Source organism: Staurois parvus, unplaced genomic scaffold (assembly GCF_062004578.1).
Source record: "Staurois parvus isolate SC_StPar_1 unplaced genomic scaffold, SC_StPar_1.0 ptg000049l, whole genome shotgun sequence".
Lineage (NCBI taxonomy): Eukaryota > Metazoa > Chordata > Amphibia > Anura > Ranidae > Staurois > Staurois parvus.
The window spans coordinates 2,028,053-2,042,541 of record NW_028317845.1 but is presented as its reverse complement, the minus strand read 5'-3'; the positions used below and the strand labels follow the sequence as shown (position 1 = coordinate 2,042,541).

Sequence of the window (14,489 nt, the reverse complement as noted above, 5' to 3'; positions counted from 1 at the left end):
TAAATTGTGTCACAATCACAATATCTGTTTGTTTGGTAAAATTGTTATTTCACATAATTGTATGCTGATACTCACCCATATAACATTGAGCGTAGATATTTTTTTTTCTCAGAATCTAATGTTTGCCTGCCCAGATATGTTGAAGAAAGACAATTTCTATGGGGTTTATTTCTTTTTTTCACATAACTGTACAGGGATCATCTGATGCATATAGCCACCTTGAGGCTACCGAAACATAAAAGCTGTCTCCTTCCACCCTCCTTTTTAAATGTTTTATTTCAGAGGTGACATCACTTCCATGCAGCATGGGCTCTCAGTGTCCTGATGGTGGATCATGCATGGAGTATGGAGGCAGTTACCGGTGCGTGTGTCACACAGATTATATCATCAGTAACCACAGTAAGTGTGTGTATGAGTGTGTGTGGGGCAGCAAGCTGTACTTTACCTTTTAATAGAAGTATGTTGCTAGTCATTGTATTAACAAAACCCTATACGTTTCCACTCATACAATAGACCCCCTAAATAATATCTGTGTTCTTAGGTTTATGTGAATACTTCTGCCATATATTGTGAGTTTGAATATATTGATTGTTTTTTGTAAACTGTCTTTCATTTCACAGAAGATTTAAATGATCTTATACAAACATTTAAAAGAAATATTTTATTGCAACACTTAAACCTAATGTGGGAAAGAAAGAAAAATGTCCTGAAGAATCTCTTTGAAGCTTTATGCTTGGCACAATAATCCTGTAGCTAGGCAAAGAACTTTTAGCATACAGTTGTGTTCAAAATAATAGCAGTCAGACATCACTAACCTGATCAATCACTGTTTTTGGTAGAAATGATATTTCTACATGGCAAATAATTTACTAGCAGGTGTAGTAGAGTAATAGAAATCCAACAGACCCAACAGTCATGACATGCATGCTGCTGATTCTGTGTAATTGAATCACTAATTGAAAGGGGCATGTTCAAAATAATAGCAGTGTGGAGTTCTGTTAGTGAGGTCATTCATTCTTTGAAAAACAGGTGGCAATTATTGCCCTTATTTAAGGAAGGAAGGCAGCAAATGTTGTACATGCTGGTTACAGTGCATTTCTCTTTGAAATTCTGAGGAAAATGGGTTGTTCCAGACATTGTTCATAAGAACAGCGTACCTTGATTAAAAAGTTGATTGGAGAGGGGAAAACATATAAAGAAGTGCAGAAAATGATAGGCTGCTCAGCTAAAATGATCGCAAATGCTTTAAAATGGCAACCAAAACCTGAAAGACGTGAAAGAAAGCAAAAAACTACCATTCGAACGGATAGAAGAATCGCCAAAATGGCAAGGACTCAGCCAACAATCAGCTCCAGGAAGATCAAAGAAGGTCTAAAGTTACCTGTGAGTACTGTTACAATTAGAAGACGCCTATGTGAAGCCAAGCTATCTGCAAGAAGCCCCAGCAAAGTCCCACTGTTGAAAAAAAGACGTGCTGAAGAGGTTACAATTTGCCAAAGAGCACATTGACTGGCCTAAAGAGAAATGGCACAACATTTGTGGACTGATGAAAGTAAGATTGTTCTTTTTGGCCGGAGACAGTTTGTCAGACAACCCCCAAACACTGAACTCAAGTCACAGTACACTCTGAAGACAGTGAAGCATGGTTGTGCAAGCATCATGATATGGGGATGTTTCTCATACTACAGTGTTGGGCCTATTTATCGCATACCAGGGATCATGGATCAGTTTGAATACATCAGGATACTTGAAGAGGTCATGCTGCCTTATGCTGAAGAGGAAATGCCCTTGAAATGGGTGTTCCAACAAGACAACGACCCCAAACACACCAGTAAACGTGCAACATCTTGGTTCCAGACCAACAACATTGACATTATGGAGTGGCCAGCCCAATCCCCGGATTTTAATCCAATAGAAAACTTGTGGGGTGACATCAAAAATGCAGTTTCTGAGGCAAAACCAAGAAATAGAGAAGAACTGTGGCATGTAGTCCAATCATCCTGGGCTGGAATACCTGTTCACAGGTGCCAGAAGTTGGTTGACTCCATGCAACACAGATGTACAGCAGTTCTCAGAAACAGTGCTTATACAACTAAATATTAATTAAGTGATTCAAAGGAAAGCAAAATCTTCAAACATTTTTCAGTTTATATAGTGAATGTTTGAGTTTGTAAAGAAGAATACAAACACTGCTATTTTTTTGAACAGTCTAATATTCACTTTTCTTCAATTTTTTTAGAGGAACAACACAAATTTGATATATTTTTCTTCATGTTTGATTTGGAATAGAATGTGTAATGTTCCCAATGCATTTGTGTGTATGGAAATAAAAGCTATTAGAAGAATTTTGAGCTTTATTCACTTTTTTCAACACACTGCTATTATTTTGAACACAACTGTATGTCCTGAAATTCCAAGCTGTAATATGCAGGAGTACATACACTGAACACACTTTGGGCTTTGGAGGCAAGCAAACTTTGTGAGATTCCACCTTAAGGGATTTCTGCAGTTACAGGTGTCTTCATTGCATACAAGATTTTGGGCCACAGAAACCTTTCATCAGGCATAAAAATATGCATACAGTTAGAAAGTTATTTTTCCTGCTCTATGCAAAGATGCTGTAAATTAATTCATTGACAGTCCATAAGTTCCAACATAAAACTATATGTGCTTTTAAATTCAGATTGTCAACCTTTTGTGATTTTGATAAATCAATGTGAGAGCTGTGCATCCATCTCTCTGCGCATAGAAACCACTATGCTTTAAAACGTAACTTTTATTCAATACACAGCTAAAAATAATGTATGTTAGCAAAAATGTAAAAATCATTAAACTGCAGGTGGATGCAGGGGGTAGAAAGTCTGGTAGGGGTATTCAAAATTAGTTTTCCATGAAGACATAAATTCCCGTACTTAGGTCCAAAAACTGGTCATAATAATCAGTGCCTCCCACACCAGACCATCTTTCAATTCCACCCTGTGTTCCCTCAACATATATTTATGCGAATTCCAGAAATCATCCCATGAATAATTTAATTCTAGAAAATCAGACAAATTTATTGGTTTATACTTTTTGTAATTTTGGTTGAAATTGTACTCTGTAAGTCTTACTGTGTGTGTGTCTGTATAGTGTATGTGTATTGCCAAAGGTATTGGGACAACCCTCCAAATAATTGGATTCAGGTGTTCCAATCACCTCCATGACCACAGGTGTATAAAATCAAGCACCTAGGTATGCAGACTGCTTCTACAAACATTTGTGAAAAAATGGATCCCTCTCAGGAGCTCAGTGAATTCAAGCATGGTACTGTGTTAGGTTGCCACCTGTGCAATAAGTCCATTCATGAAATTTCCTTGCTACTAAATATTCCAAAGTGGAAGCAACTGGGAACAACAGCAACTCAGTCATAAAGTGGTAGGCCATGTAAAATGACAGAGCGAGTTCTACACAGAGTCCTGACCTTAACCTGATAGAACACCTTTGCGATGAATTAGAGTGGAGACTGTGAGCCAGGCCTTCTTGTCTGACATCAGTGTTTGACCTCACAAATGCTCTTTTAGAAGAATGGTCAAACATTCCCATAGACACACTCCTAAACCTTGTGGACAACCTTCCCAGAAGAGTTGAAGCTGTTATAGTTGCAATGGGTGGGCTGACTTAATATTTAACCCTACAGACTGCGATTGGGATGCCATCAAAGTTCATGTGCATGTAAAGGCAGGCATCCCAATACTTTTGGCTATATACTGTAGCGTGTGTGTGTATATAAAATGATGCTCAACTAAGGTCTTTTTAGCCTGAATAATTCCATGCAATAAATTACACTTAATATTATTCCTGAGCATCAGCACCAAAATACACCACTCCTACACTGAGCACCAAGACCTTGACTCTAAAAACCACCTCCATCATTTGCATAGGTACCAAAACTAACTATTCTCCAGTTCTTATCACAGCTGTTTTTCTGCTTACTACCTTTGATCTCTTTTAGAATACAATTTCAATGTAATTAGGTATTTTTGAGTAAAGTATTTCAATCAGTTTGGTCACTGCCTGCTATTGTCCACTCCAGCAATGCCTTCTCCCTGTGACTCTGACCCTTGCTTGAATGGTGGGAGATGTGAATCACACGAAGACACATTTTCCTGTGTGTGCCTGCGAGGCTTTTATGGAAGAACATGTGAAAAAGGTGAGCTACTTGCATGTTTTTCTGGACTGGAAACATTATAGGACACACACTTGTACTATAAAAGGCAAGCATATTTATAAAGTAGACATGGCTGCTGACTGATTTGTTACTCAATAAGAAAGACCTAGGATCTTTTGGCTTAAAACAATTTAAGACTGGACAGGCGGTCCCTTTAAGTACATATTTATACATGTTGGGTACGCTATGAATTTCTGGAATGCTATTTTTCTCAGAGCAACCAGCACAAGCTGTTCCTTTGTATTGATGAGGATTTATTTAATCTATTATATATTGAAAATTGTTCTATAATTTCATATTTTGAAAATGATTCATTATGTTGTACATATATTTAATATGTAGATTCTTTAAATGGTATATATTACAAATATGTACACTTTCTACACCGGAAAATTCCCAGTGGCTCAGGAGCTATATGTGTCTTTCCACCACCTTTGGCTTGACTCCGAGCAGCCTCTCACTTGCTGTCATATCTCTTTATTTTAACATTTGCTGCATGATATGCCAGTGGCTCAGGAGCTATATGTGTCTCTCCACCACCTTTGGCTTGACTCCGAGCAGCCTCTCACTTGCTGTCATATCTCTTTATTTCAACATTTGCTGCATGATATGCTGTATGTAGCCAAAGCAGCATTCCATCATACATAACAGCTTAATACAATTTAAATATTATAAAACACAAATGTTTGAGAATTTTTAAAAACTTTTTTTGTGGTTCACAGGCTAATAAAATATGGAGACATTTAGCACAGGGTTTTATTTTCCAGCAAATAGAAGGGAGCTGAAGGATGTATGGAATGAAAATTGCAAGTTTGTCTTTTGTATGTAAATGGTTTGAAGGGATTTTTCATTCTACCCCCAATTTCCATGGTTCACATATCTCAAGGTCAAATGCAATGTGTCATATTTTCTCTCCTGTATTTTTGTCTCCTTTCTCTCTCAGTAAAGCCAGCTCTGTGCAGCCTGTTTCCTTGCCGAAATGGAGGAACATGTAGGGAAGTCAGTGAGGAGTATTACTGTGTTTGTCCTTATCCATTTACTGGGAAACACTGTGAAACAGGTGAGCAAAGGATATTTCAAACAAAAAATAAGTAGAGGCACATTTTTAGTAGTACAAGAGCTTGCTTTATTCATACTGTTTGCCTTTTTATATAATATAGTTAACAGATCTGCTTTTTAATTTAGGCATGAGAGGCCCCTGTTCATCAGGTCCTTGTCACAATGGCGGCACGTGTTTCCATTATCTTGGCAAATACAAGTGTGATTGCCCACCTCACTTCTCTGGAAGGCACTGTGAGAAAGGTAAATGGAAAATTGGCATGGTATCTTTGTATGTCTGTGAGCTATGAGAGTGTCTTGTGGTGCCACTGCAAGCTGGATAGCAAGATAAGAATCACTCCCCCAGCAAGGAAAGGGAACAGGTGTCCCAGAGTAATTTCCAGTATAACTGATAAGAGATAAAGGTGGACACCGCTCAACTGACCCCAGGAGTCAGACGCATGGATGGTCTGGCTTGGCCTCAGCTACCACTCCTGCCACGCCCCCTAACGAGTTTCACCCCGCCCACCAGAGGCTTGATCACAGCCCTGGTGGGCTGGCGAAACGTATCAGAGGGTGTGGCCAGAACAGTGGCTGAGGCCAAGCCAAACCATCTATGCGTCTGACTCCTGGGGTTGGTTAAGCAGTGTCCACCTTTATCTCCTATCATCTTTGCATGTTTGCCATCCTAAGATTGATTTGATTGAGGTTGTTTTGAGATCTCAAAATGCTTTTCTTTGGTAACATGAAATGTAGTGTCAAAGTACTTTCAGCACAAGATAATGTAAGGCACAATTGTGTTAAGATTTATGGTACATTTAGGCAGGTTATGTTACTGAAATCAAGAAATAGTCAAGGGTTCTATTCACTGTATACAGTATGTATTCCGTTTTCATATTACATTACTTTCTAAAGAGTTATGTCTAATTATATGTAGTTTCCATTGTCAGTCAATGTATGCAAGACGATAATCACAATAATGCAGCTGCTGATGAAGTCTGCATGAGCAGGAGAGCGGGGAAGGAAGAATCACTAGAGCAAAAGAATGGGTAGAGTGCTTTCTGTACCACCCCTGTTTTTCTGTTTTAATGAGCTTTATCAAAGTAGACCAAAAGTAATTTTGAGAACTAGCCTATTTCTCTCTCTCTTCTCTAGTGTTTTATGAATCACCCATACTTGCACTTACCAAATAGTGGTTCTGGGCTTGCTTTGTTGTCACTGTTGTTACAAAGAAGATCGTCTCCCATGGGACTTTAGTGCAGCTAAACACGTAAACATAAATGTATAAAAAAGATTTTATTCATACAAATTCCATTAAAAACCATAACAATAAAATTGTAATAATTAGGTTCTGACATTCAACCTGTTTGTAATTTGAAAAACAAACAGTCAAACTTTTTTGTCTTTTCAATTTACACTGCTCAAAAAAAATGAAAGGAACGCTTTGAAAACACATCAGATCTCAATAGGGAAAAATATCATGCTGGATATTTATACTGATATGGACTGGGTAATGTGTAAGGTATGTAAGGATACCCCATCATTTGATGGAAGAGAAAATTATCAACCTACAGAGGACTGAATTCAAAGGCACCCCGGAAATCAAAGTGAACAAATGATGCAGCAGGCTAGTCCATTTTGCTGAAATTTCATTGCAGGAATCAGAACGGTACTCAGTAGTTTGTATAGCCCCCACATGCTTGTATGCATGCCTGACAACGTCGGGGCATGCTCCTAATGAGACGATGGATGGTGTCCTGAGGTGTTTCCTCCCAGATCTGGACCAGGGCATCACTGAGCTCCTGGACAGTCTGAGGTGCATCCTGGCAGCATCAGTAGGACCGAAACATGTTCTATTGGATTTAGATCAGGTGAGCATGGAAGCCATTCAGTGTTATGAATTCCTACATCCTCCAGGAACTGCCTGCATACTCTCGCCACATGAGGCCGGGCATTGTCGTGCACCAGGAGGAACCCGGGACCCACTGCACCAGCGTAGGGTCTGACAATGGGTCCAAGGATTTCATCTCAATACCTTATGGCAGTCAGGGTGCCATTGAATAGCCTGTAGAGGTCTGTGCATCCCCACATGGATATGCCTCCCCAGACCATCATGGACCCACCACCAATTTGGTCATGCTGAACGATGTTACAGGCAGCATAATGTTCTCCACGGCTTCTCCAGACCCTTTCATGTGTGTCACATGTGCTCAGGGTTAACCTACTCTCATCTGTGAAAAGCACAGGGTGCCAGTGGCGGACCTGTCAATTCTGGTGTTCAATGGCAAATTCCAATCAAATTCTTTGGTGCTTGGCAGTGAGCACAGAGCCCACTAGAGGGCATTGTGCCCTCAGACCACCCTCCTGAAGTCTGTTTCTGGTTGTTTGTAACCATTGAGAAGAATCCTCTCCTTACAGATAGCTAAAAATATCATTGGTGCCAGTGGGAAGTTATCTGAATGTCAGAAATTGCAACCCTTAGCAACCTGTGGAAGAAACCTAAGGTTCCACTGAAACCTTGGTTGAGAAAGGTTAATATAGACAAGTGTTTACACATTTGTGCCATGCAGTAAAAGTTTTTTTTTTTTCCACCAAGTAGGCAAAATGTTTTATTGAATGACCCCCCCCCCCCCCCCCCCAGAAGATTACAGTAAAAAGCATTGAGTCATAATACAGAAATTGAACAGAAATGGTTACATACAACCTAACAGACGAAAAAAAGAAGAAACACCCCCCCTGGTGACCATGTACATACAATGCTGATTGTAGCACAGTAGTGGAAACCCACAATAAAAATGTGTTTGCTGTAAACAACACTAATCAGCACATCCCCATAAAGAAAAGCTATGGCTACCCTGCCTTAATAAAGATACATTGTGCGGGAGAAATACAGAGATCTGTACGGATGATAACAAAAAGCAAGTTCATACCCAATATGTAAAGCCAAACCAAACCTTCACTATTTAAGTACAGGTATCAGCAGATTGCAGCCAACGATCCCAAACTTTATTATATCTGGCAGGGCAACCTCTATTAATATATATCAATTTCTTTAAAGGGAGAGTATTATTAATATCTGCCATCCACTCCTCCAGTGTAGTAGGAAGCGCCTGCATCCAGTGGCAGGCTACCAATTTCCTGACACTAAAAAAGTTTCATGTAAATAAGAAGTCAAGTATTTATCACCATCTGGATCAGGCAAAATTCCCAATAAACAGGATTTAGGGGATCACATGCAATCATGTAGGAACTGGAATGCCTGGGTCCAAATACCACTTGCCCACGTTCAGTGCCAGAGAAGATGTGCAAATGTGCCCGATGATATATGACATTTAGGGTAATAAGAATATCTGTCAATTCTAAACCGTGCAAGGCGAGTTCATGTTAAATACGCCCTGTGTATTATATTGATTTAGGTAAGGTGATCAGATATTTTAGTGAGACCTTCTTACAGGAGTCTAGTACCTCTTCCCATTCCTCATCCTCAATGACCCCTATGTAAGTCTCCCATTTGGGTTTAAAAGAATAGGCCAAATCAGAGGCCACCATGGTGAGAGGTTTGTATAGGATGGAAATCAATTTTTGGGGTTCTTCCCCATACACCACATCTAGTATAGAGAATGAGGAAAGGGCTGGGAAGTTGTCAGTAAATTAAGCCGGTAAAGCATGCCGTACCGGAAGGTAGTGGAATAGCATATAATTTGGAAGGGAGATTTCTTGTTTCAGTACCTCAAACGTTTTTAATACCCCATTCGATTGTACATGAAAGAGAAGGTATATTCCTTTAGAGAACCAAAGTTCATGGTCAGGAATAGTTGGGAGTTCGGGCAATAACCTGTTGGACCAACCAAAGAGGAGTGTCCGCATGAAAATGTGAAGCATGCATCTTAGAGATGGATAGTTCCCAGACATGTTTATACTGAAAGACCATCCCTTTATTGGAGGATTGCATAGCAGATCCCCTAACACCCCTGATCTCACAGAATGAGTGCGCCCTTGTTGGAATTTCAGGTTCAGAGACTAGAACAGTAAATCTTTTTCTGTCCGTTTTATCAATGTGATAGAGATGGGAAAGTTGAGCTGCTAGATAATATAATCCAAGGTGCGGTAAGGCCATACCTCCCAGGGAGTTTGAAGTCTTAAGTATACACCATGCCAACTTGTGGCGACTGACACCCCAGGTAAAGGATTTCAAAATCGTATCCATAGTTACAAAATATCTAAGTGGAATATAAACTGGGGAATACCATAGTACACAGAGTATTTTGGCCAACAGAACCATCTTTACCAATCCAATTCTACCTATAACTCCTAACAGCAGTCTAGCCCAAATTTGGGATTTGACCTTAAGAAGAGAAAATAGGGGCTCCACATTCAGGGCAATGTGTTCAGCAGGTGACCTAGAACCAGTATTCTTAGATATTTGATAGTATTAACCCGCTGCAATGGCAAGGAGGCCTGATAAACTGAGGGGGGGAGGTGCTTATAGGAAGAATATGAGATTTGTCCCAGTTGATTTTCAAACTGGAAAAGTTTCCAAATGGTTTTATGAGGTCTAGGATCTGCAAAAGAGACGGTCCAGAATCTACCAAGTAAAGTATCATATCATCAGCATAAAGTCCACACACCCTAGGAGTAGAGTGAATTATTATGGTCAATGGTTCAGCCAGTATAGTGTATAATAAAGTTGAAGGAGGGAGGAGCCTGAACATAACACTGAACGGGAGCTCGATGTGAGAGCTCCCGGGTAACAGACACCTCCATCGTCCCACCGTGAAAGGAAAAATAGGAGTGTAGGAGACTACACATTTTACTCTCATGCACACGAGATGTATTCAAGACTGGATTACATACTGTTGGACCATAGACTTATTGCGTCTCTGGTTAAAGTAAACATTGAAGTCATGTCTATCTCTGATCATGCCCCGTCACAATGCAATTACTTTGGGGAAATGAGCAGAGGGGAGGAAAATTATGGAGGTTGAATGAGTCACTTCTCCAGGATCAAGAGACAGACCGGAAAATTAAGAAGGAAATAGAGTTTTAGTGAACTCTGTGACTTAGAGCTGACACATAAAAATAAAGTAACACAAGAGATTACGCAGAAGATAATAAATAAAAGAGAAGAACTAAATGATTTCCTGGAAGAAGAGAAGAGGAGAGTGTTTAATAAAATGATAAGTGAGAGATATAGATGGGGAGATAAACCAAGAAAGTACTTACTAAGGGCTCAGAGGAAAAAAAAATCTAGGAACTATATAGAGAAAATAAGAGATAATAAAGGAGAATTAATAAATTCAACCAAAGATATAGTAAAAGTATTTAAAGAATATTATAATAAGTTATATAATATTAAGCCTCAGGTTACCATAGGAGAAGAAGAAGTAAGAAAAACAGATAGAAGACAGGCATATTTTAAAAACAGCAATAACTCAGGAAGAAATACACCTAGCATTAAAAAGCACTGTAGTAGGGAATAGTCCAGGACCCGATGGGTATACAGTGAGATATTATAAAAAATATGAAGAAATATTACTACCTAAACTGAGAATATATATGAATGCTTTAGGAGGAGAGATGGAAATGAGGAGGAAATCCCTGCAAGCTCATGTAGTCCTCATACGAAATGAAGGCAAAGACGAAATGTGAAAGTTTAATGTTTAAATGAAATGTGAAGGTTAATGTTTCCACCATACAGAGGAGAATGAGGGCTTGTTATAGAGATATATTAGAATATATATATATATATATATATATATATATATATATATAGAATATACACATTTGTATATATAGAATATACACATTTGTATACTATGCACCAGCTCACTCTAACATTACACTATTTGTCATTTATTTGATTGTCATTCTGAGCACTTAAGAACATGTTTGATAAACACCAATTATGTTTGAGATCATTCTGACACTATTGCATTACGATTGCTTTATAGCAGAGTTGGACTGTGGACCTCCAGAACAAGTGAAATATGCCCGGGAGGTGGTGACATCAACATGGCCAGGTGGTATAGCTGAATATCATTGTGATGATGGCTACATAATGAACACACCAAACAACACTCGTGTTTGCAGTGAAGATGGAATGTGGAGTGAGGCACCGCAGTGTGAAGGTAGGAGATTATCCATGTTGAGGACCCAGAGAGACTGAACAAAGCACACATGGTACTGTACTAAAGTTTGTACCTCTTCCTTGTGATTTAGAAATTGATGAGTGTGAATCACAGCCATGTCAAAATGGTGCAGTGTGCAAGGATCGCATTTCTCATTTCCTGTGTGAATGCCCAGAAGGATATATCGGTAAACACTGCGAATTAGGTAAGCACTGTCCCCCTTGCTACTGTACAGCGCTGAGCATACCCTTTGGCGCTATGTAAATACTGTATAATAATAATAATAAGCACTAATCTGGCAATAAAATTATATTGTTAGTGAGCTTCACATTATAATTTATTAAGTTCACCTTTAAACAAAAAACAATAAATGCACAATTTTTGCAGGTAAAAAAATGTGCATTTATTATTTTTTTTATTGCAGGAGCCTGCAAACAAGTGCACCAGCGATCAGCAGATTGCTGGTGCCATGCAGGTCTCCTGCAGATCTGTCTGTCAGGGATCTCTCCGATCCCCGCCGCGATGGTCCCGGCGCAGGCGCAGTGCACCGCCCTGTGCAGGGACACGGGCACTAGGTCCGGGCCGGCCGCGGCGTTCGAGTTCGCGCATGCGCAGTAGAAGCCGCGGCCGCCCGCTGGGCACCAATGGCAGCGCAGGGCGGGATATTTAAATGGCCCTGAGCTGTCATTCAGTGCCTTCTGGTCTTCCCTGCATCCTGTGAACCTGTGAACCTGTGAATTGTAAGTTGTGACCCGGATTGTACCTGACCTTGCTGTTTTCTCCTATCCTGACCCTTGCTTTGCCTGACCTCTCTCTTGAATGCCCCTGATTGGATTTGACCTGCTGTTGCTGACCTGGCATGTGACCCGACCATTCTATGCCCGCTGCCTTGTACCTTGCCGTCCTCTCTGTTACCGACCCGGCCCGTCTGACCTTGCTCATCCATCCATCCATCCCTTGCAGTGGGGTCTTCTGACCTCCTCACATCAGACTCTTCCCCGCGGGAGCCCTTGGCGCATACCACTACCACTGCCGGACGCACCCAGTAGCCACGACCTGGTCTCGGGGGGCTCCAAGTCCATCCCCACCATCAGGGGCCCTGGTGAACAAGCACCCTGGGACTTAGATTCCGTGCGCTGGGGACGCCTATTCAGTGGAGTGCTAGTGGTACCGCCAGGCGGTCCCTTACACTGTCCATATACCTGCTTGCCCTTATGGGATGTACAGGCAAGCAGATGTAATGACAGGAAGGCTTAATTAACTACTATAGCGCTTCACAGCAGCATGGTGGTTCATTGAGAAAAACAAGTTGACAGCCGCTAAGGCTGTCGGGACTTGTAGTTTCTTATTCACATGGATGTAACATGTTATGAAAGGTGAAATTATCCTTTAACTGTAGTGTATTTATGATATAATGGAAATGTGAGAAAGTTATTGCCCACTTTCAGTGGTTGTAAAGGCTCAAGGTTTTTCACCTTCATGTATTCTATGAATGAAGGCAAAAAAAACCTACTGTGCGCAGCAGCTCCCCCAGCCCCACCCTAATACTTGCCTGAGCCCCATCGCAATCCAGCAATGTGCACGAGAGCCTTGACCCTCCGTGAATTCTCCCTCTTCATTGGTTAAGACTGTCAATCATATCCAGTCAGCCAATGAGGAGAGAAAGAGGGGGTGGGGCCAAACCATGGCTCTGTGTGTGATTGGACATGCAGAGCAGCGGCTAGGGAGTGAGCCTGATTATGTACCCACTTTGCAAGCTGTTTTGCTCTAGGGGCACTTGGCAGGAGAAAAGGGGCAGGGGCGCCGGCGGAGGGGCCTGAAAAGAGTTGGATCGCTGCGGTTCTCTGTGCAAAACCACTGCACAGAGCAGGTAAGTATAACATGTTTTTTTTTAAATTGTGTGTCTTTAATATCACTTTAAAGCACAACACTTGGGTTGATTTATTAGTGAATACAGAAACGTTCCAGGTAGTTCAGCCAATCATATTCCAGATCTATAATTTCTAGTTTTTTTTTTTGTTTTTTCTATGGTTGAACTGGATGGACTTTTGTCTTTTTTCAGCCAGACTAACTATGTAACTAAGTGCAGGTTAAACAACAAAGCCTCAAACGTAGGCTCCAGTTTTTTACTCATGTTAGACAACTTTGTGGTGTACGTCCTAGCGTGATACCTGAGGAAGTGGAACTTTAGCATTGATGTTGGGTTTGATGGCAGTATTCATTGTCCTAATGAAAGATGTGTTTGGTGAAGCAACACATATGATACATATGCACAAAGGTAAGGAAGGTTGATGTTGTCTAACTGACACTGTAATACTGGTTTTAAATAAAGTGTTGTATACACAAAAAGTGTGTTTGAAGATGGTCCTTTAACACCTAAACACAATTGCTTCATGTAGCCTTTTGTATATACTTTGGCATTAAAACACATAGATGTAAATATTTGCACAATGGTCATTTGCAGTGTTGCCTTGCTGCAACGAGGTCTTGAGTTCAGTTAATGAAGTTTGTATATTTTCATTGTGTATGTAATAGGTATCTTTCCCGTGCTGTAATTTTCTATCTCATCCATTGAGGGACATCTGTCACATCGGGGTTATACTGCCTCCTACAGGAGGACTGGACACTGGAAAACAACAAACTGTAGGCCAGCCCAGGATTTCCCCTCCTACTAACAGAATGCCAGTTTTTTGCCTTTGTCCTAGGAGGATGTTTTTTTCAGGTCTGCAGTTAGATAGACCAGTCTATAATTTTTTCAGCATTTTTTTCTTCATTTGTTTTTTTAATTCATTTTTCTTCAACCAAGACTCCTTTACACCTTTGTTAGAGCTAGTCTCTACAGTTGCAGCTATCCGTCACCTAGCTTTTGGAGTGCTGTGACCGGACCTCACTGGGCTCGATGTTGCAATTGACCCTCAGGCACTGAGCTCTATGTAAGGCACTTCCAGACCCCATTCTGGTAACATGTTATATGTGGAACGATTTCCAGAACCATTCAGCACTTGTACTGTCTCTGATGACTCACTCTGTGAGATCAGTGTTAAAAAGGTTAGCACTGAGGGAGTGAGCGCTGATGTCATATGCTGAGTGGGTTGTTGTGTGCTTTCCTGCCATTT

The 14,489-nt window shown here is 40.6% G+C and overlaps 2 protein-coding genes across 9 annotated transcripts in view; one reads left to right on the top strand and one right to left on the bottom strand.

The window, feature by feature from the left end:
* SNED1 (sushi, nidogen and EGF like domains 1) overlaps positions 1-14,489 on the top strand; it is a 269,441-nt gene that overhangs the window by 204,134 nt on the left and 50,818 nt on the right. For 7 of the 8 annotated variants that reach the window (XM_089665825.1, XM_089665812.1, XM_089665819.1 and 4 more), the window contains 6 exons: positions 283-399; positions 4,073-4,189; positions 5,151-5,267; positions 5,393-5,509; positions 11,197-11,373; positions 11,465-11,578. In XM_089665825.1, coding sequence (XP_089521951.1) covers positions 283-399; positions 4,073-4,189; positions 5,151-5,267; positions 5,393-5,509; positions 11,197-11,373; positions 11,465-11,578 — 759 coding nt within the window. The remainder of the gene's footprint in view (positions 1-282; positions 400-4,072; positions 4,190-5,150; positions 5,268-5,392; positions 5,510-11,196; positions 11,374-11,464; positions 11,579-14,489) is intronic. The other variant, XM_089665797.1, reaches the window with a different exon arrangement.
* The window catches only part of MTERF4 (mitochondrial transcription termination factor 4), an 88,280-nt gene continuing 79,146 nt past the window's right edge, over positions 5,356-14,489 (bottom strand). Inside the window, exons 5-6 of the mRNA XM_089665854.1 lie at positions 6,432-6,507; positions 5,356-5,498 (exon numbers count right to left, since the gene is read on the bottom strand). Coding sequence (XP_089521980.1) covers positions 6,470-6,507 — 38 coding nt within the window. The 3' untranslated portion in view covers positions 5,356-5,498; positions 6,432-6,469. The remainder of the gene's footprint in view (positions 5,499-6,431; positions 6,508-14,489) is intronic.